This window comes from Hippocampus comes, unplaced genomic scaffold (genome assembly GCF_001891065.2).
Source record: "Hippocampus comes isolate QL1 unplaced genomic scaffold, H_comes_QL1_v1.1 scaffold19, whole genome shotgun sequence".
NCBI lineage: Eukaryota > Metazoa > Chordata > Actinopteri > Syngnathiformes > Syngnathidae > Hippocampus > Hippocampus comes.
Window position 1 is genome coordinate 320,063 of NW_017805148.1, and position 21,042 is coordinate 341,104.

General features: G+C 46.2%; 1 protein-coding gene and 1 long non-coding RNA gene across 6 annotated transcripts; one reads left to right on the plus strand and one right to left on the minus strand.

Moving 5' to 3' along the window:
* Positions 1 to 69: 69 nt before the first annotated feature.
* On the plus strand, positions 70 to 20,613 carry ric1 (RIC1 homolog, RAB6A GEF complex partner 1). Of its 5 annotated transcripts, none has more exons than XM_019867987.1 (28): positions 70 to 1,037; positions 3,296 to 3,403; positions 9,614 to 9,693; positions 9,884 to 9,991; positions 11,064 to 11,209; positions 11,317 to 11,453; positions 11,776 to 11,867; positions 12,386 to 12,474; positions 12,682 to 12,826; positions 12,901 to 12,949; positions 13,026 to 13,217; positions 13,301 to 13,543; positions 13,962 to 14,000; positions 14,081 to 14,191; positions 14,358 to 14,447; positions 14,548 to 14,708; positions 14,859 to 14,997; positions 15,089 to 15,205; positions 15,432 to 15,839; positions 15,992 to 16,303; positions 16,514 to 16,672; positions 17,253 to 17,389; positions 17,503 to 17,713; positions 17,911 to 17,980; positions 18,084 to 18,296; positions 18,550 to 18,727; positions 18,803 to 18,991; positions 19,075 to 20,613. In XM_019867987.1, exons 1-28 carry the CDS (start codon positions 897 to 899, stop codon positions 19,394 to 19,396), a joined length of 4,386 nt encoding a protein of 1,461 aa, XP_019723546.1. In that variant the 5' UTR covers positions 70 to 896; the 3' UTR covers positions 19,397 to 20,613. The 5 variants fall into 5 exon arrangements, with proteins under 5 accessions (XP_019723546.1, XP_019723545.1, XP_019723548.1 ...); XM_019867986.1 differs by having other exon boundaries at positions 17,503 to 17,707; positions 17,905 to 17,980; XM_019867989.1 differs by having other exon boundaries at positions 17,503 to 17,707; positions 17,905 to 17,980; positions 18,553 to 18,727.
* LOC109514696 (uncharacterized) lies at positions 8,145 to 14,551 on the minus strand. The gene is made up of 3 exons (XR_002168035.1): positions 14,470 to 14,551; positions 11,285 to 11,445; positions 8,145 to 8,334 (listed from the first exon to the last, which is right to left on the minus strand). It is a non-coding gene; the product is annotated as an uncharacterized LOC109514696 (long non-coding RNA).
* Positions 20,614 to 21,042: the final 429 nt, after the last annotated feature.

Below are 21,042 nucleotides of genomic sequence, written 5' to 3' on the forward strand. Positions count from 1 at the left end.
AATTCAGTGAAAATGTAATATGGGGGAAAATGCTGTGACACTAGATTGGTTACAAGAAAAAAGAACTCGGGTGTTTCCTGACGTAAAGGTGTTTTTTGAGCAACTTGAAAACAATGGGATTTTTTTTCTCAGAAGCTGTGCGTACTTCCTGTGGAAATGCATCTTTATTTCTGTTTTGAGGGAACACTGGTGTGTGTGCGTGTGGAAGATTTATCGGCAGTCCTAGATCTAAAAGTGTTTTTCAGTTGCTAAAGCAGGGGTGTCGAACTCATTTTTGTCGGGGATGCATTGTCGTTACGGTTTCCCTTGGAACACGACTTTGCAGACAAAAGAACGACCACTAGGTGTCAGCGTTGACAAACCGATTCAACGTGGGGCCACCGAGTGACGTCACATGTCAACAACAGAAACTTCGCCGCCGTGGCCAATAAGCGTCGAGTAAAAGATGGCGTCGGTGAGCAGGCACCGAGGAGTGAGAACCGAGCGTCGCACGGTCAGTAAACACTACTGGAACCAACGCTGTGGCAATTGAAACAACGGCGGTAGCTGACGTTGATCGCCCCCACGTACACCTGGAAGAGAGCTTCGGTGGTGTCGGTGTTCAGTTCCCGATCCGATCGCTCCAGTCTTCGGCCTCGGGGGGAACTCGTCCGCGTCAAGTTGGAAAACCTCCGCTAGCCCGGGTTAGCCGAGTAGCCTCATCCACTCTCTGGATTGTTCTCATGGACATTCATGGACTCGCAACGGCAACAATAACACTTGATGTATTTGTAATTTTTTTTCTCGTTTGAGTTCTCACTTTCTGGCCCAGTATGTGTGAAGTAGTTTAAAAAATACACACTCGCAGTGGAGTAGGAAAAAAAGAGGGCCAGCCGAGCCGGAGCCAGTTGGCCGACATGTATTTCCTCACCGGCTGGCCACGGAGGCTTCTGTGCCCGCTGAGGAGCGCGGAGGAGCCCTTCCACATCCAGCCCAGCTCGCAGCGTTTCTACTTCGCCCTGCTTTCCGAGACGCAGCTCAGCATCTGGTTCAGTCGGGTAAGGGATAGATTACACAAACAACAGACATTTATTTGGCTTGCTTGCATCACCGCTGGTGAGAAATGTAAAGGTATTGCGTAACACACATACTGCGCATTTTACAAGACAAACTGTATAAACGACCTTGTCTGCACAACGGAGCCTTTATTTCAATCATAGTCCACCTGATGAATGTTTTCTGCCAATGCTCAACTCTCCCTGGGGATGTTAAGCCTCAAACCTTGCAACTGGTGCACCAAGCAGTGTAACTGCAAAACTAAACACGTGGTCGAATTCTTTAAAACGGTGACAATCATAAGTGAACTTATATTAACCACTTGCAATTTAATATGTGCATCCATTTTCCGATTGTTTATTGAAGCGACGCATATCCGATATAGAATCGAACCCCGCACCTCTGCACTGTTAGGCCGACGTCCTAACCAGTCGACCACCGAGCCGCCAAAACATTCGTGTATATTAAATCTGATTAGGTTTATTGGAATACATATTAATTTATTCCTTGGTTTTATTTAAAAAAAAGTATCTTCGGATCGCACTTGGCATATTTTTCAACATTGAGCCCTACTAGACACTATGTAAATGAAAAAAGAAAATATACATGTAAATGAAAATAAAGCTTACCAATGAAATATAATTGCCCACATTGCAGGCTTTGCAATTTGAAAATGGTATTCCACTACGTTCCTAGATTTGAATTTGATGACTTATTCAGCCCCAATCTTGCCTAAAGCTCATTTGAAGTGTTGTGGGGAATAAAAAATGGGGATGGAGGACACCCCCACTGAATGCTTTATTTACGCCGATGAACTAATTTGCCTTCAACAATGGATCAGGGTCTTTGTTGATTTCATGAGCACCGCGCCGGATGTGACCATGTTTTGCTTCCCCTCGTTCTTTCCTCGCCAGCAAGTAAAAAGGACAGATGGGACTAGCACATCTGTTCAGTCCATCGAACCGGCTGAGCTCAGCCACCGCTGGGATCTCTTTGGGATCGGGTTCCAAACAAACTGGAGATTCTCTCAGTGTTTTGTTTTGTTTTTTTACGTAGGGTGATGTGTGTATGTACTTTTGTACAGGTACTGTACACTTCAGTTGTATTTAACCTTCAAGTGAAATATATTTAGTTGTAGTTTTTATGAATTGTTTGTTTTTAAACATTTAAATAGGTGCGGTTTTCAGTTATTTGTCATTGGGTGTTCCTCCCTTCGGTCTCCTCTTTTCTCCTCAGTTTATGACGGATTTCTGTGCCCCCAGCATAGACATAAACCGGACAAGTTTGAATGCGCCGTAGTCCAACCTCATTAACCTCCTCAAACTCGGTCGTAAAGTGGGAAACGCGGTAAATAGTTTCATGAAAAGCACTTCTCGGCCTTAAATTTAAAACAGTCAAGTGCAGAAAGTCTTAAGTATGGCGGTAACTGAACATGCCTTGCCCTGTGCTACGTGACCACACATTTAAAAGTTTAATACAACTGGACTGTACTTAAAAAAAGTAGTCTCATGGCCAGGAATCGTTTGCCACTCATGTTTAACTAGATCATTCCCTTCTCAAGCATTCCCTAGATTTGCCTCTGTTTTCCAGCCCCGATTTATAGTTGAACGTCTTTCTGTAATGTCTCTTTTGTTTTCAATCCCCTTAGTCCTGAAGCCAAGCCAGACGAAGCTCAGCCCACAGTCAGTTCATTCAAGGCGTTATGACTAATCCGGTGTCGCACAGTAGCTTAGCCGCGTTCGTAACAAGGTGCGAAGGAAGCAATGACATACCGCGGCATTATTGCAGTATCGCTCAGTTGGTGCTTTGAGATCCAAGTTTGAATCGTTCACTGACCATGCTCAAATCACTCGTACCTAAAATCAGTCTTTCCCATAGAAATGAATGGAAATGCCTTTAATCCGTTCCAGCCTTCACCCAAAAACAACAAAAACATGTTGTAATGTGTATTTTAATGAGAGGAGACTAGCATAATAATACTGTACTTTACAAAAAAAAAAAAACACTATTGTGTTCAACGCATTTCCTAGAAGGTTGAAGCATCGCAATGTCGATGCTATTTCACATTAGCTTTGACCGAGCTGGGCTGACAATCAATTTATACTGGGAGTGGCAACAAAAAAAAGCTTGAAGGTTCTTTTTTGGATGAATTTTTAGCTGTTTGTTTTTAGTTCCACCAAGTCACGTATGTGTATGCTCTGGCACACTATTTTTCAAGCACTTTTTCCCCCACCCCCCTTCTCCATGTCCTCACTCACAGCCCAGTGTTTTGATTGTGAGCTACATCGAGTCTGCCAAGGCAGTGGCACAGTTTGGATTCTACCAGAAAGCCGAATGGAAACCAGACGACTCCATGATAGCCGTGGTGGTAAGTCAAGACTTCGGCATGCTTTGACCTTGCGGTCCTTGTCCGCAGGCTGCGGCGCTTTCAAGTTTGTGAAATTGATTGCGGGTTAATTGTGTCAAAGTGGAGTGCATTCATTCATTTTAATGGAATAAACTATTTTTGGTTTTTTTCCCCTAATGACAATTCCTTCTAATTACATGTAGCAGGGCTATACGGTGACAGCTTATTTAAAACAATAGCATTTTACAACAACAAATGTGTTGTCATCACTTCTCACACAAGGCGCTGACTCAACGAAAAGAGAGTTTGTCACACACCGTCGCAGGGCCCATAAACGCATGATCGCCTTTGTCTGAAGTCCAGCGCATTTCAACAGTGCTCATTTGTCCAATCTTAAGGGGCCATTTGCCATTACCGTGGGGGTGGAGGGGTTATTAGCGCTGGTAATGAACTCGAGAAATTTCAAGTGCAGTGGCCGCTAGTAAACACGTTCAACAATGGCCCGTAAAAGTGCCAAATGGTAGTAAATAGTATGTAACCGTGTCAGTGACTTGTGTTCCTTATCTACCTTGTCACCAGCATATCCAATGCTGTTGTCATCTCTAAGTTAATCGGAGTGAAACAGTTGACCGACAGCAGTGTTTACATTACGCGACAGGTTTGGCCCGTGGATACGTTTCTGAAGAATGTCGAACTTTACACTCTTATTTTATTGAAAGCGTTTCCTTGAAACAGAACAAAACCCAAACAAGTCAAAACACTGTTGTATTTTGAATCTGCCTATTTTCTTTATCTGCTGTTGACTTAAATCTACTAAGTAGATATTTGAAAAAAAATACGCATCTACGCCCTAATGCGGGCTCACCATTATGTATTTTTGCTCTGGCACGGCCGACGATTCATTTTTAGCAAACCAGGCATACTTAAAATGTGCTGTACACATTTACACACGTCTACAGCCTGATGACGATTTTAACAAACATGGCACCGTCCTGAAGTTGATTATTACGTTAAATTCTTCTGGCGCGAACGCAATATTTACAGATTACCGTGTACAGACAACAGCGAATAAAAGTCGCGTTTTTCTTTGCTCATTTCCAATTAAGATGAACAGACAGGCGGTCTTGCCAGCTCCGCTTGTGCATATGAGCCCACGCATATTTATTTATGTAAATTGTTCCAAAGCTCACCAACCCCCGCTGCCATTACCGCCATTTTGGGTCACCCTCGCGGTTCGCCACGCTGAGGTGATGAGCGCTTACCCGTGCAGAATTCGCCTCACCCCTCTGATCATGAAAGATGAGAGCAGAGCACAGTTCTCGAGCATACGTACACACTTATGCAGCGATGTGTATTCCAAATATATCTCTGTATTCCAAACTTTTAACCGGTATCTCAGGTTCCCCCCATGAATCAAGTATGGCTAGTATAAATATTTGTCTTGTGGAGTTCCGTTTAGTGTTAAGCATCTTCATGCATCATCAGATTCATACGGCCTAGATGTGCAGTGTATTGTGAAATGCCATCATGGACATTTGCAATTTACTGTTTTGTTTAGTGGAGACCGTGTATGTTTTTTTTTTTTTTTAAATCAACCAAAATATAGGGTCAAGCTTTTAAAAGGGCTTACAATACGTCACATAAGTTATTCTTTATTTGTATAACGTCATGACACTGCTGATTGTCCAGTTTGGCTGACTTGGATTTGTCCTACTTCTCTTCTGTATGACGCTCAGTTACAGGTGGCCGGGCCCTGAGTTGATGACGGTACCAAGATATGACATTTTGAGGTTACAAACGGGTCCTCGGCTACAGCTGTCATTACTGTTGCAGTATTTGATTTGATTATTTTTTTTTGTTTTTTTAAGGTATGGCCTAGGTAAAAAATTAAGTTGTAACATAACTACTGTGGTAGTATAAGTTAGTGATAGATTTGGGTCACCATAGAAAACAAAATTCTGGATCCCCTACACCGTCATTCCAAGATTGCATTCTCCAAAGTGGTTGTCATTTGCAAAAAATGCGAACGGCAATTAAACTTGGAATCAATCATCGCCTAGCAACCCAAAGCGTTCGACCCCTCGTCTCTCCGTTGACCCCTTTTTTTTTTTTTTTTTTGTCACACTCATGGGCTGAAACACACACACGAATGGATGTTGCGAATATGTCTGAGGAAGGAGGTCAGACCCATTTCCAGCTCAACCCTGGCCAAAAACAACAGGGAGCAGCAGCGGCTGGAGTTTAAAAATACCAGGGAATGCTCGCTCGGCTGGCCATTATTGCGAACGCGGGCGCATCGGGGGAACGCCTTGAGGCGATTCCTTTCGCAAATTGCCCCCAAACATTTGCGCTGGGCTCAAGGTTGGAATGACATTTTTATTTTGGTACTCAGGTCACTGAGGACGCTGTGAGCTCACACCGGAGGCCCCGTAGCCAAAACCGAAGGATTCTCAAGCTGATTATGTGAAGAGACGAAAACGCTGACATTTTACACCCGGGGAGCCTTATTGCCTTTCCTGTTTAACCCTTTCAGGGACAGCGGTTACTACAGTGGACAGCTTATCGTGTTATCAGGTTACAGGGAGCATGAAAAGGTTAATTTCAAAATTGAACATACTTTTATGTACGCTGGAAAAAAAAAAAAAAAAAAAAGAGTTTTAGTTCTCTCATTCCGGGCCAGCTGTTTCCCAGATGTTGTCTTGCCGTTGACACCCTGTGGAGACCTCAAAGCGAACGCATGTCATCGCAGCGAAACCCTTTTGCTAATTCGGCGTACATCTTATGTTTATTAATCTGTACAAGAGCGGCCAACACGTTGGAAGAGGTGGATTTGTTCAAGTGGCCCGGTGTCAAGAAGCAACGCAATACGATCCAGACGCTAAGTACTTTGAATTTCTGGCTGCACATCCTGTTTTTCGGCCCAAACGTTCCTTCCGCGTTATTATACAGTCAGGCAAAAGTACTGCGGAGCATTTTTCATACACCCTGCGATTCTCTCAGCCAGCAAGAATCTGATGCATTTCCACACACGAAGAGGCCCATATTTATTAAAATTAGGCCATATAGAAGATGATTCCAGTATCCCGCCAAGAAAGCAATGGTCGACATTTTTTTTCGTACCGTCTGATTATTTTTCTAAATCATTCAGCCCTCTTCAGGGCGCATATTGCAACGATCTTGTCATACTTTTGACTGTGGCGGTTTATGAGTTCTCTCAAGCTTGGGGAAAGACGACCCGACGGCTGTGTGCTACTTGACATCCTGTAGTCGCAAGCACACATCTGGACTATTTGCAAGCTGGTGCCGTTACACGTCCACATGGCAGAGACTGGCCGTGCTTCTGTTTGTCTGCTTGTGCGAGCGAGCGAGCGGTCACCCATTCGAAAGGCTTCCCGGTTACCGAAACTGGAGGCTTTGACTTTGAACCTCGGCGGTTCTGTGCATCGTCCTCCGGGGCCTGTTCAAACATGCAGAAGTGGGCTCGATGCGTCGTCACTTTTCTGCTGACTTGACCTTTCGGCGCTCATTCTGCTTACAAGACCTCCAGCAAGCAGAGTGGCAGAGCCTGATCCCCATTTTCTCTTTGCGTTTATAACGGTCAGCACTTAATGTGACCGTGGCAACATTGTTGTAAAGTGTTCCTTAAATACTTTAAGGTGACATTTTTGTTTTAATTGTGCTAGCACTGGAACGTGAGCCGTTTCCTGGCACCCACCCACCACCACATTATTTGACAACTTTTTCAAAGTGCTCCCAGACTCCCTCGCGTGTGCTTAATGGGTCCTCGGCAGACAATGGCAACCACTTCCTGTTTGAGTGCATCTGCATGTGTGAATGCGGGAGGGTGTTTCGAAGAGGTGCTACATTATGTGTAACAGCTCTCAGTTGTGGCTTGTTACTTGTTTTTCTGTTTTTTTTTTTTTTTGACTGTATACCGCTGAGAACATATCTAAATACATATTTACATGTTTATTTGAAAGAACCAAACAATTTTGCCTCAAGAAATGCCCCCATGCTAGCGTAATGCTAACCCATTGAAGCGCTAAAACTCAGCATCAACAGTTGTGGTGTTATAACCTCTAAATCCGTTAGATCTGCCAAGTTGCGACGGCGTTCACCTGCGATTCAAATTTCAAATCAAAGCAAAGCTTTTTAGCCGGAGATCGACCACTCATTCAAACTGAACGTTCCCGAACAACGTTATGTGCAATAATTTTAAAGACCAATGAGGATTCACAAATTCCTTTCCAATTTCCAGAACTTTTTGAGTGGGGGAATCTGTTTGGTTCAAGTTCTGCCATGAGAATAACGAAAGGGGGGGGGGGGGGGGGTGGCATGTTTACTGAAGTTCACATGCATGAAAGACGCGTCTGATTTGTTTGGTCAAGCTCAGCAGTTCCAAAGCAACGTTTCCTCTAATAAAAAAGGGGAACTTGTTTTTTTGGATGCATGATCTGTATTTCGACCCTGTGACGCTGTAAGCGAAAGCTAGCAAGGTTTTATGACGGGCAGGAAGCTTACAATACTGCTTTTTAAACGATTGATGGAAAAGCCCACAAAACCACTTGCTGCGGTTGACGTAATGGGCCGACAAAAAAAAAAAAATAATAAGAGAGAGACCCCGTTGGTCACACAATCGAGTATTCAAGCCATGACTCTGCCCCGGGAGGACATTCAATGTCTGCTTCATTTTTTTGCTGCTTCTCTCCGGGTAAATGCGAGCCTGTGAGATCAGGCTTCAGTTATTTGGTTTGGAGCTCACCAGTTTTGATTGTTTTTGCAGACCTCGGTTGACGTCTTGGTCGCATCTCAGGCCAAGGCTGTGCTCCTCTTGATTCAGCTTAGTATTGCTCGCTCGCTTTTTACGCCTTCCCTCCGCTCCTGGTTTTTAATGCGTCTGTGTTAATGTTCGGGTCTCCTACCAGCAGTTCCGTCGCTACGTTGGAAAATTTCTGTGGGAAGAAAAAAAATTGTGATACAATACCGCAAGCCTCTGCGCTAAACATCATAATGTATTGAAAAAAATGTATATATATACGCCCCCTGCTGATTTACTTTATGGTTCTAGAGCCATGTTTCCATTGAGCAGTATCGGCTCGTGAATATTTTTAAACTCGCGCAGTCTACCAAATAGCCAGTCAATGAATCGAGTTCTGGATCAAAATTGTTTTTGCATTCTTAAACGCGATGACATGCATGTGAGCGGCAGCTATTATTATTATCTGTGACTGCTTGTGTGCGGCGAGTGAGTGATGGGGGCGGCCGCGAACCCCTTTGCCAGGTTGAGCTTTACAGTTTGACACGGCACTGTTCTGACCATATTTGCTTAAAAGAAAAATAAAAAAAAAAACAGCCTGAGTTGTTTCTTAGAACGGCTTCCATCGGCTTTACAGATGCCACGTCAGCTTTATGTAGCTTGGTGAAGATATCTATGTCAAAGGTAATTGCAGTCGCTTCATGTTTCCGCCTCTTATTGTTGCCTGAAGGTTAAGATGGAAGGCGGAGTGGCGCGATTGGTCTATCTTTGCGGCGGCTTCGGTGATTCATTAGTCTCTTTTAATAATACAGGCGTTGGTCATTTGATAGGCGGTGCAATATTGCTGTCACTCAGGCGAACCTTAGAACAGGTTTGTGTTTCATCAACGAGGCCTTTAACTTGTTTTCTTGTGACTAACGCGCAGTCCTCGTCATGCCACAGTGAAACGCGCCATTTGAAAGGTTGTTTTGACATAAAGCGGTCTGTTTCCAAAGCAGTATGCAACTCTGAACTCCCGCCCTGCCCCTGTGCGTATATGAAACATGTTTTGGGTTTCATGACACCGGCAGTCTTATCAGTCATGACTTGAAGATACAAGGAACAATTGAATGTCAAATACCACCAAAACCTGATTAAAAATGGATCCGGACGACATGCTCTGACTCAAATGAGCCTCATCCAGTTTGATCATTTCGCGAAAACAAAAAATGCCCCTGAAACCAGTTTTACCACTGAATGTCAATTATGACGTACGAACAAAGGATGGCATCAAAGTGAGAGAATCCTGATCAGGTTTTGACTCGTTTCTGGCCAATTGTGCCCCCCCCCCCCCCATTTTTAATCGTAGTTTCTTGTCTTGCATCATCGTTTGCCCCTTTGGCCTTTCTCTTTCACATTCTGCCAATAATTAATTAACAAGCCGGATGTACCGATGCTACTTTGCTGTCTCAACTTGTTTCTCTCTCCATTTCCAGACCGCTAAAGGCTACATCCTCTTGTTCTCCGTACTGGGCGGTGGGGATGACAAGTACCTCTACGAAGCGATATACCCCAAGTGAGTGCCTGCGTTCACACACAAAATCTGGTACATAGGGGGGGAAAAAAAAACATTCTTGATACCTCTTCTCTTGTTTACATTCCTATATGGCGTATCAGCAAATATGAACAAGTCAGAGCACGAGTTGCACCTTTTGGTTGCTTTTTTTTTTTTTGCACTGGTGACGTGTTTGCATGTGTATGCTTAGAGGCAGCCCCCGTGTGAAGGTAACCCCGGGTTACAAGGAGGAGCAATGTGCCCCCGCTTTGTCGCTGGAGATCAAGAAACCTGTCGATCTGGAGGCCCCCATCACCAGGTAAGGTCCCTTTTTTTTTTTTTTAATTAATCTCTTCTCATCCAGTCATCAGTTACATGAAACAGTGTTAGCATTGCAGTTGTGCTTTATCTGTTCTCTATTTTTGATTTGCACCGCGTGGGAGGAGCTTTGGAGCAATTTGATTCTGAAGTGCGAGTTCAAAAGAAAAAAAAAATGATTAGAGACAAATTTCAATGGAGTCATCAATAGGCTTACTACTTAAGTGAACTATCTACTATGTGGTGTGTTGGAAGCATTAAGAGGAAAGACCACAATCCAGTTAAGTATGTGCCAGCATCGGCGGGGTTACTGATTAAAAGCAGGAGCATCTGTTCTGTCAGATACACGTGAGAACAAAGCTGTTTTTTTTTTTTTTTTCACCCTCATCGCTCTGACTTGTTCTTTTGCTGCTTTACATAAGATGACGATTGTCAAATTCATGGTTAAAAGACATTGGAAACCCGTTGTATTGTCAGTGTTTTCTGCAGCTCGCTTTTTCTTTGTGCCTACCAAGCATCCGCCTTGTTTCGTTGATGGACAAGAGCTGTCACTTCATGGCTCCTCAAGGCCTTTTTGTTGATTGCCTGTTCATCGCCATCCTCTCCTCCGCGGGATTCATTTGACAGCCGTTAGAAACTGTCGCCGTGGCACTGACAAGTGCTCTTTTAGCGTTTCGCCGGGGCAGCTTGCTTGTGTGGGCATTGAGTGGGTGTGATTATTATTTTGTATTTTTGCTGAAACTAGCAAGGCAAAAAAAAAAAAAAAAAAAAAAAAAAAAAAGAATACCTCCCCCACATAGTTCTATTCATGCTTCAATCCTGTTCAGAAGACGACGAATCGCTTCACAGATGTACTCAAGAGGCCCTTTTTTTTGGACAACAGTGCAAAAAGATTTTGTCAGTTAAAAAATAATAGATACAATACAATACAATACAATGCATTGTATTGTACTGATAAGTTATTAGTAAACTTGTTTCATATCCCTCATGCCAATTACATAACCCTGTATTCTGTTTCGCTACTTCCAAACCATTCATCCGATCTAATCATTTGCCCTTTGTCCTCCCGCAAGTCTCCAGTCCCTCCAGGACGAGCTGCTGGTGTGCACAGCGGACGGCTACCTCCACGTGCTGCACTGGGACGGCCTGGGCGGCAACGGACGCAAAACCATCTGCCTCACCGCCGTCCCATTCTCACTCGACCTGCAGTCTGCCCGAGGTGCGACGAGGCCGCGCACACCGGCGTTTTTCCTCTCAGGGCTCGAAAATAAGTTTTAGAAACACCAAACTGTACCTGAATATGTGTGTGTGCGCTGGTGTGTGTAGGCGGCCCATCTCTGGACCTGGAAGGTGTTCACATCCGCTGCGTGGAGTACTGCGAGACGCTGGACGGCTTCGCTGTGGTGCTCAGCGACGGCCGCCTGGGCTTCATCACGCCACTCAGCAGCACCATCACTGCGGACGTAAGAACGCCCGGAGTTAGATTCGGCGCTGTGAAAAGAATTATTTGCCCCCCTTTCCTGACCTCTGCGTTAGTTGCATATACATCACACGCAAGGGTTTCAGTTACTCCAGCTAGTTTGAATGTCACGCAGAGACAACCCAAGGAAATACAAAATGCAGTTTTCTAAATGGCAATTTCATTTAGCAAGGCACAAAAAAAAAATCCAAATCTACCTGTCCCTAGGTGAAACTGAACCTACTAATGGATTGACTTGCTGATGTGAATTAAATCCCGAAGGCAACTAGCATGGTGTCTTGAATAAACGTTTCCTGCGTGTCCAGCAGCTGCAGGGCGTCTGGGCCGCAGATGTGAGCGACGGCACCTGCGTGGCCGTCAACAACAAATACAGGCTGATGGCGTTTGGCTGCGCCAGGTAGGTGGCTGGGTGCGAGTCTGTGCTCGTGGGTTTGTGTGTGTGAACAATTGAGTGAGCGTGAGCGCTTGTGTTGTTCGAGTCGCGTCAGTGAGTGCGCACGTGTGCCACAACGCGACGCCGGCTCGAGAAGCATTCGCACGTTTGCTTGCGTGCCATAGAGGGCGATTGTTGAGCGTCCGGTGTGAGAATGTGTCAGGCCATGTTTGCCCAGGCTGCCTAGTGTGTGCTTGTCAGAAACATGTCTGTAAGTACCGGACGTCAGCCACCGAATCAGGGCTTCTTTGAGTAGGCGGCTGTTGTTTAAAAAAGATAAATGAATAGAAACATTAGGCAGAATGAATATATACTTTTTAAAAATAATTTAAGGGAAAATGTTTTTGAATGAATGCAACAAATGTTACAGTTCACTTGCTCATGCAAACGCTCAGCGGGCTTTAAAAGAACGGCCACACCATGACCACCCCTGATACAGATGTTGACTATTTCTCTTATTGTGCTCTCTTTTTTTCCCCCAGCGGCTCGGTGCTGGTTTACATGATCGACACTACAACTGGATCTATGCAGCTCTCGCACAAACTGGAGCTGACCCCAAAACACTACCCTGGTATGTCACGTGGTTACTTCTTTAAATCTCATGAAACCAAAAGCAGTCAAATGATGTCACAGCTCCCCCTTGCGGGACAATCGTTTCACTCAGCCAAATGTTAAAAAATTTATATTCTGCCTTTTTTTGGAATGCTTATGATGAAGAAGTGTTTTTCAAAATAAATCATGATTTTTAAAATGTTGGATTTTTTTTTTTAATCAACAGATATCTACAACAAGACGGGTCCAGTGAAACTCATCTGCTGGTCGCCCGACTATAGCGTCGCCATGGTGACATGGGAGTGTGGCGGTCTATCGCTGTGGAGCGTCTTTGGCGCCCAGCTCATCTGCACGCTGGGAGAGGACTTTGCGTGAGTGGACGCGCATCAACGCGAACCAAAGAAAAACAAAATCCTGAATGTGTACTTTCTATGCTCTTGCACAGGTATCGATCTGATGGCACCAAGAAGGATCCCCTTAAAATCAGCTCCATGGTTTGTGCTCTGGGAAATGTTTATTCACTGCATTTTTATTTTATTTTATTTTTTTTAAAGATTAAATGTGTTGCAGAGCTGGGGAGCAGAGGGCTACCACCTGTGGGTGCTGCCCGCCAAGCAGACGAGGAGGAGGACACATGAGGAGGAGCAAAAAGTAGAAATGGCAGAGGAGGCGACGGTGACCTCACCCGTCCAGTCGTCCCCACAGGCCGGCATCTTGCAGTTTCACTTCATCAAGAGCGCCCTCACCGTCAACCCCTGCACGGTGAGCCGACCCACCGCCAAACGTATACCCCCCGCCACCACCACCACCTCTGTGACAGTACTAAAGATGTTGTTGTTTATTAGAGTAACCAGGAGCAGGTGCTGCTGCACGGCGAGGACCGCCTCTACTTAACCTGCGGTGACCAAGCGCAGGCCAACAGCAGCTCTGACATGCAGCAGCAGCAGCAGCACACGCGTTTGAACCCTCACGACGACAGCCCCCTGCACCATCACCACCACCACCACCTCCACCACCACCACCTCAACTCCCCCCTATCTCAGGGACTCAGCACTTTACTGGGACACAAGCACTGGCACGTGGTCCAGGTAGGGTTGCACTGTATTCGGCATTTCACATTGTGACTTTGACAGCGGTCCACAACCTGTTGTGTGCCTCGGAGTAGTTTCACATTTAGCAAGATCCTGATATGCCGATATAGAAGGGAATAAATACAAGCACCTTTCCTCACCGCGACACTGCATGTTCTTGTTGTTTGAATGGCCACATCATCTTCCGCGTTGCCAGAAATATGGCTCCCCTTGCGGTTTTGAAAAATGGCTTCAAAAGAAGGGCTACAGCACATGCAGGTTTTACATGACTTCAGCATCAATATAGATTTTTTTCCCCCTTAAAAGCAGCAAAAACAACACCACGAGCATCGTTGTATTCTCGTGTGCGTGTGTGACCCGTTTCGACTCTGATAAAAAAAAAATTGACAGCCCTTCTCTTTGCTTTTACCTCCAGATTCATAGCACATACTTAGAGAGCAACTGGCCAATACGGGTAAGTGGCCGAGATGCCACCACTGCATATTCACTTGTAAAATATGCACAATCAAATCTCCTGTGTCTACCTGTGTGCAGTTTGCAGCCATAGACACAGCAGGGCAGTGCATGGCTGTCGCGGGAAGGCGGGGCTTTGCACACTATTCCTTGTATACCCGGAAATGGAAACTGTTTGGAAACATCACTCAGGTATGTTCGGCTGCAATAATAATAATAATAATAATAATAGTAATTACAGCAGGACCGTTGGTAATTTGAGCTCAGCTAACAGAGACAGACAAGTAATTTTACTTCTTCCCGAGCCACAATTTGAGGTACCTAAGGACCTAATGTAACGTTTGTTGTTCCCTAAAAGGAGCAGAACATGACAGTGACAGGCGGTCTGGCTTGGTGGAATGACTTTGTGGTGGTGGCTTGTTACAATTTCATTGACCAGCAAGAGCAGGTGAGACATCAGCATCACTCACCACTCTTGATGGCCTGTGCAAAATCCTTTCGCGAGCTGCCCACGTGTGTAACGTTGGTCCCGTGTTGTCGCCTCCAAGCTGAGGCTGTATCAGCGCTCGTCCAACCTGGATAACGCCTTTGCGTTAGTCACCAAACTGCACTCTGACACGCTGCTGCTCAACGTTTTCCGGGACATGGTCATCCTCTTCAGAGCCGACTGCTCCATCTGCCTCTACAGCATTGAGAGGAGGAGCGACAGGTAGGATACGTCGTTACTTCATCAAAAGCTTTCCCAAGGTTTATTGAGCCACGGTACATAATTTCACAGCACCCCCCACCATTTTTTTCCCCTTTCTAATAATGATTAGCGGCCCCTGTATGGTAATTAATGCACAATGTTATGTTTCAGCCCAAACCCGTCGGTCAGTGTGGAACTGCTGCAGGAAGTGTCCATGTCCCGCTACATCCCTCACCCCGCCCTGGTGGTCTCCGTCACGCTCACCTCCGTGCGCACTGAGACGGGCATCGCGCTGAAAGCCCCGCAGCAGGTGACCCCCACACACACATACACGAACCCGGACACCCGGACACAGTGAAGAACAGTCCTCTCTATGTATTTTGCTATGTGGGTCCACTCAGGCCTGCATGGCGGAGAGCATCATGTTGAATCTGGCCGGCCAGTTGATCATGCTACAGAGGGACCGTTCCGGGCCTCAGGTACGAGAGAAGGAGACGCCCGTCAACAACAAGAAGCTGGTGAGAATTTTGTCCGAGCTCAGATCTGTGAAAGATTATCCTGAGCGACTATCCTGAGGCATGAGGTGGAGGAAGTCATATGTCCTCCGTTGATGTGCTCACATAATGGTTGGGTGGGCAATTTTAGAAATCCTTTAATGTGTAGTCAACATTTTGAGGAAGAGACTTTTTTTTTCTTGTTTTGTCAAAAGAGATTGCCGATTGTGTTCTGGCTTCTCCCGCTTAGCTACCGTTCTGCCCGCCGGTGGTGCTGGCCCAGTGCGTGGAGAACGTGTGGACCACCTGTCGCTCGGACAGGAAGAAGCGCCACCTGCTGGAGGCTTTGTGGCTCTCCTGCGGCGAAGCGGGCATGAAGGTGTGGATGCCGCTGTTCCCGCGAGACCATCGCAAGCCCCACTCCTTCCTGTCGCGCCGCATCATGCTCCCCTTTCACATTAACATTTACCCGCTGGCCGTCCTGTTCGAGGACGCGCTGGTGCTGGGGGCCACCAATGAGACGGTGCTGTACGACGGGCTGCAGGGGTCCTCCGAGCCGCTGGAGGCTCTCTTTCCTTTTTGCACGGTGGAGAGGACCTCGCAGATCTACCTGCACCACATTCTCAGGCAGCTGCTGGTTCGCAACCTGGGTGAACAAGTACGTGGAGAAAACAAAACATTTGTATCTCGGCCATGCATGTCAGTGACTTCCCGATTCATGACATCAGCGAACTTAACCGGCCCCTTTTTTTTTTATTTTTCTTAACCATCCTGATTTCGCAATTGATTTGTTTCCTCCCGGCCCCGCAGGCGCTGATGCTGGCTCAGTCGTGCGCCTCGCTGCCATATTTCCCTCACGTCATGGAGCTGATGGTGCACGTGGTGCTGGAAGAGGAGGCTACGTCGCGGGAGCCCATCCCCGACCCGCTGCTGCCCACCGTGGCCAAGTTCATCACAGAGTTCCCCCTCTTCCTCCAGACCATCGTGCACTGCGCCCGCAAGACGGAGTACGCCCTGTGGAACTATCTGTTCGCCGCCGTGGGGAACCCCAAGGATCTTTTTGAAGAATGCCTCATGGCTCAAGACCTGGACACAGCCGCCTCTTACTTGATCATACTGCAGGTATGAGGAGACGTGTGTCACGAAATGTGCAGAATGTCCTTAAGTCAGGACTGGGCGCTATGGCCTTAAAATAAACTCTTTGACTTTTTTTCCCGCACAAAAACAAGATTCCAGACTGTAATTTTTTTTTTAATGCTCTATAAAATAAAATTGAGATCTGAAATGGATTAATCGCCCAGCCCAACTGAGTGGTGTTCCTTGCCTTTGAAGAATATGGAGGTTCCGGCCGTGAGCAGACAGCACGCCACCCTCCTCTTCAACACGGCGCTAGAGCAAGGCAAGTGGGACCTCTGCCGTCACATGATCCGTTTCCTGAAAGCCATTGGTTCAGGGGAGATGGAGACGCCACCCCCAACGCCCACCACACAAGTACGAATGCCACCTGTGACACACACACACACACACACACACACACACACACACACACACACACACACACACACACACACACACACTCATGCGTGCTGAGCCCACCAATAGTTGATTTCATCAAGCCCATCCCAGGGTTATAATAGTTTGGGATTTGTCGATATAGTGAGTTTTAATTCGTTTTTAGAGCAGGTTTGTGCATTTTTATTTTTGGGGAAAATGCATCGTTTCTATTTTTTTTAGTTTCGGTGTTTTCTTTATTTATTTATTTATTTTTAAATATGGCGTACTTGTCAAGTGTGCCATTAAAATAATAATAAACAAAAAGGTCACTAAGTATTGTGCAAGAAAGTAAACTTCCTTCTTCTGTTCCACATGCAGCGAGACCAAAATAAATACCTTTTAAAAACAACTCCTGTAGTGTATTTGCTGTCCAAGAGGAAAAACAAGTTAGCTTCACAAATGTAAGATTAAGCCTTGGTCCATCCATACACCCACCCAACAAACAGACGGGCTCCAAAATGTACCAAGATGGAAGCAAAACCAAACCGTGCCACCATACTCTGTGTTTTTTTTACAGGAGCCCAGTTCAACCGGCGGGTTTGAGTTTTTCCGAAATCGCAGTATCAGTTTGTCTCAGTCTGCTGAGTCGGTGGCTACGGGCAAGTTCAGCTTACAGAAGACCTTCAGCATGCCCGCCGGACCTTCCAGTAAAGGGTAGGAATGCAGCGCACGACAATCATGATAACGAGATGTACACGCACTGATTTTGAACATCAAAAGCACGATTTTCAATGAATGCTCCAACCTCCTTTTCTGCTTCCCGTCAGACGGGACGGCGAGTGCGCCGAGAACATGTACATCGACATGATGCTGTGGCGCCACGCCCGCCGCCTTCTGGAGCAGGTGCGCCTCCGCGACCTGGGCTGCTTCTCGGCCCAGCTGGGCTTCGAGCTCATCGGCTGGCTGTGCCGCGAGCGCAACCGCGTGGCCCGCGTGGACGACTACGTCTTGGCCCTAAAGAGACTCCATAAGGACTTCCTGTGGCCGTTCCCGGTCATTCCCGTGGCGAACCTCAGCTCGCCGCTAAAGAACGGACGCTGTCGCCCCGGTGAGATTCATCAGAAAATCAGATGGAAAGAACAAATGTGACTTCCATCCAACTCAAACTGTTTTTTTTTTTTTTTTTTATTTCATCCTGTGGGTTTTTGCAGGGCTGAACACCGGGTAAGGACTTCCTGTGGCCGTTCCCGGTCATTCCCGTGGCGAACCTCAGCTCGCCGCTAAAGAACGGACGCTGTCGCCCCGGTGAGATTCATCAGAAAATCAGATGGAAAGAACAAATGTGACTTCCATCCAACTCAAACTGTTTTTTTTTTTTTTTTTTACTTCATCCTGTGTGTTTTTGCAGTGCTGAGCACGCGGCTCCTCAAGTCCCAATCTGCCGACAGCCTGCTGAACAGCAACATGGACACGGTGTCCCCTCCCGCGGCTCCCGCCGACCACGCCTGGATGGACGGCCTGAGCCAGAGGAGCAAAGACATGGACGCCGCCTCCTCCGCCGCATCCACCCGACACTCGCCACAGACGCACGACGCCTTCCTGTCGCTGCTCACCAACAAGGGTCTGCTCCTCACACGGATCTCGCTCAATGCAGCATTGACCGCTGCTAAGGCCCAAATGCTAACAAAAGTCCGGGGCTTTTTTCATTATGTCCATCGGAAATAATGAAAAGTGAATTGTACATCTTTAGGTTAAATCAAAAGCCTGTTGAAGATTTACAAAATCTAACGTGATAGTTTCCCAAAATGTATTTTGTCTAGTATAAACAAGAAAAAGGACTCACGGTTTGAACCTGTCTCCTCCCCCCCTCTCAGCGGAGGAGTACAGCATCGGCTCGGCCACAGACCTGACGGAGAGCAGCTCGGTGGTGGACGGCGATTGGACCATGGTTGACGAGAACTCGTCCACGTTGAGCCTGAGCCAGGCCGAGCTGGAGCACATCTCCATGGAGCTGGCCAACAAAGGGCCGCACAAGTCACAGGTGCAGCTCAGGTAAGGCCAGACGGCCGCCTCGCCTCGCCTTGCCTCGCCTCGTTGGAAGAAGGCTCTTCAACGGCATCCTTTCAGGTACCTGCTGCATGTCTTCATGGAGGCGGGCTGCCTGGAGTGGTGCGTCATCATCGGCTTGATACTGCGCGACGCCAATGTCATCAAGCAGGCCATCGGGTTCCTGGCCAGTCCCGAAGTTCCCGTCGAAACCGTGCAGAGCGTACGGAGCGGACTATTGGCTGTGGATGCCTGGACCTCCACTGACTGGTGAGTGATCGTTTTACCATTAACATTTCATTTGTAGATTCTGAATTGTGTCTACAAATGTAACTGGCACGATACCTCTGCAGCTTGGGCTACAAAGCGTTCCTCGGCGTGATCCAACCTCATCTGCAGCAGCTGATGGCGTCCGCGGCAGCCGAGCAAGTGCAGCCGGAGGCCTTTCAGCCTTCGGCCTGCCAAAGCGCCAAGCTCAGCGTCGGCGAGATCCCGGGGGGCGTCACCTCGGCCCGTCCTGAGGACGGCGGCGGTGGAAGGTGCGCGGCCGCTGCACCCCTGGGACTACTGGCGCTCCCCTCTCTGGAGTCCAAACCAGTCACAGAGGACCGAGCCCCCGATCAGATGGAGGAGCGGGTAGAGGAGGAGGGCGCCTATGACTGTACCTTGTCCTGAACCCATTTGAGCTTCTTATTCCACTCAGTATTATCAACCCATGTGGGCAGTGAATTCATTTCCAACGTGGGGAGTGAATTTGTTTCCGACATAAGGAAATGAATTCCTTTCTGACGGCTTCTATCCCCCACACCCCCAAGACTATGTAAAGTGCCGTCAGAGTGGAAATAACCCTCACAAATAACAAAAAGTGACGTTTCATACTTTCATACCTCATAACAGTTTTAAACATTATTTTTTCACGGATGTTATTTTTCTACACAACCAAATCATGATGTATGGATTCTTACACACATATATATTCAAAAAAGGAAAAGTAACATTTCTACAGTGCATCTGCTGGACACTCTAAAATTGTTGCTTTTACCACATCGTTTTGTGCATGGAGTAAATTTTATGGTATTGGTCAACATTTATGAGGATTATTTATTGTAATTATGGTAGTATCATCATTTCTGAATCCTTGTTTTAATTCCAACAAAATTTTTGTTTTTTGTTTGTTTGTTTTTTAAGTTCATCCAGGTGGTATACTAGCGTCAGTATTATATTGTGCAATGTATCCAAATGTTACTCGGCTCATGTGTTTGGCTTCTCGTTTTTACTTTTCGACCAAATGCCACCCTGTTGAGTGGACGGTGACTGTTTATTCGCGACACAAACAGAAAACGGTTGGAGCGGTGCGACGCTTTACTTGAAAAGGAAAAAAATGCTGACTTGACGAACCAAAGACATTTTTTGTGTGTTTTGTTCAGATGCCTTCTTTTTTTTTTTTTTTTTTTAACTCTTTTCGATGCTGGTACCGGACACAACATTAGGGACACCTGCACCATTAAATAGGATCCAATACAAACTCGGAGCTGTCGACTGAGCGTATCCGGCTTCTTTCGCCAAGTCATTAGCAAGCTACATTCGGACTAGCGCTATATTAATTAAGTTTTTATACACATTCAAAATAAATATCTGGTAATTGCTACAGCCTCAATAATAAACCCAAAGCGTCGGTGTACCCAATATGTACGTCTCTTTGAGGTACTGAAACCCTAACAGTGTACATGTACAGTACTAAATACTGTACAAGTATTCTACTAATACGACACAGTAGACATGCGAAGTGCTGTGAAGACAAGCTCACTTGTATTTTCCTTTTCTACGGGTGTTTCTACTTTTTTTTTTTTTTTTTTGCTTGTACATAGACCAATAAATTATTTTACAAAAAGGCTTTGCTTACCTTAATTGGTGTTAAGTAATGGGGGCTCGTTCTTGGTGGCGTAAACGAACAAAAAAGTTCAAAAATGCAGTGTCTCGCTATTCATCTAGTTCGGGGGTCGGCATGCGCATGCGGCTCTTTAGCGCCGCCCTAGTGGCTCCCTCTAGCTTTTTCAAAAATGTTCGAAAATTGAGTAAAACGGGGGAGGTAAATATATTTTTTGTTTAAATGTGGTTTCTGTAAGAGAACAAACATGACACAAACATTCTTAACGTTTTCCAATGTTGTAAAAATGTGCAGAAAAAAAATTACATTTCTGTCAACGAGGACTGCGTCACAGGCTGCGACACGTTTCAATTAGCAGGGCGGGAGTCAGGTGCCTGTTGTTAAAAAAAAAAAAAAAAAAATACCCCACAGCGTTTCATATACAATTCATCGA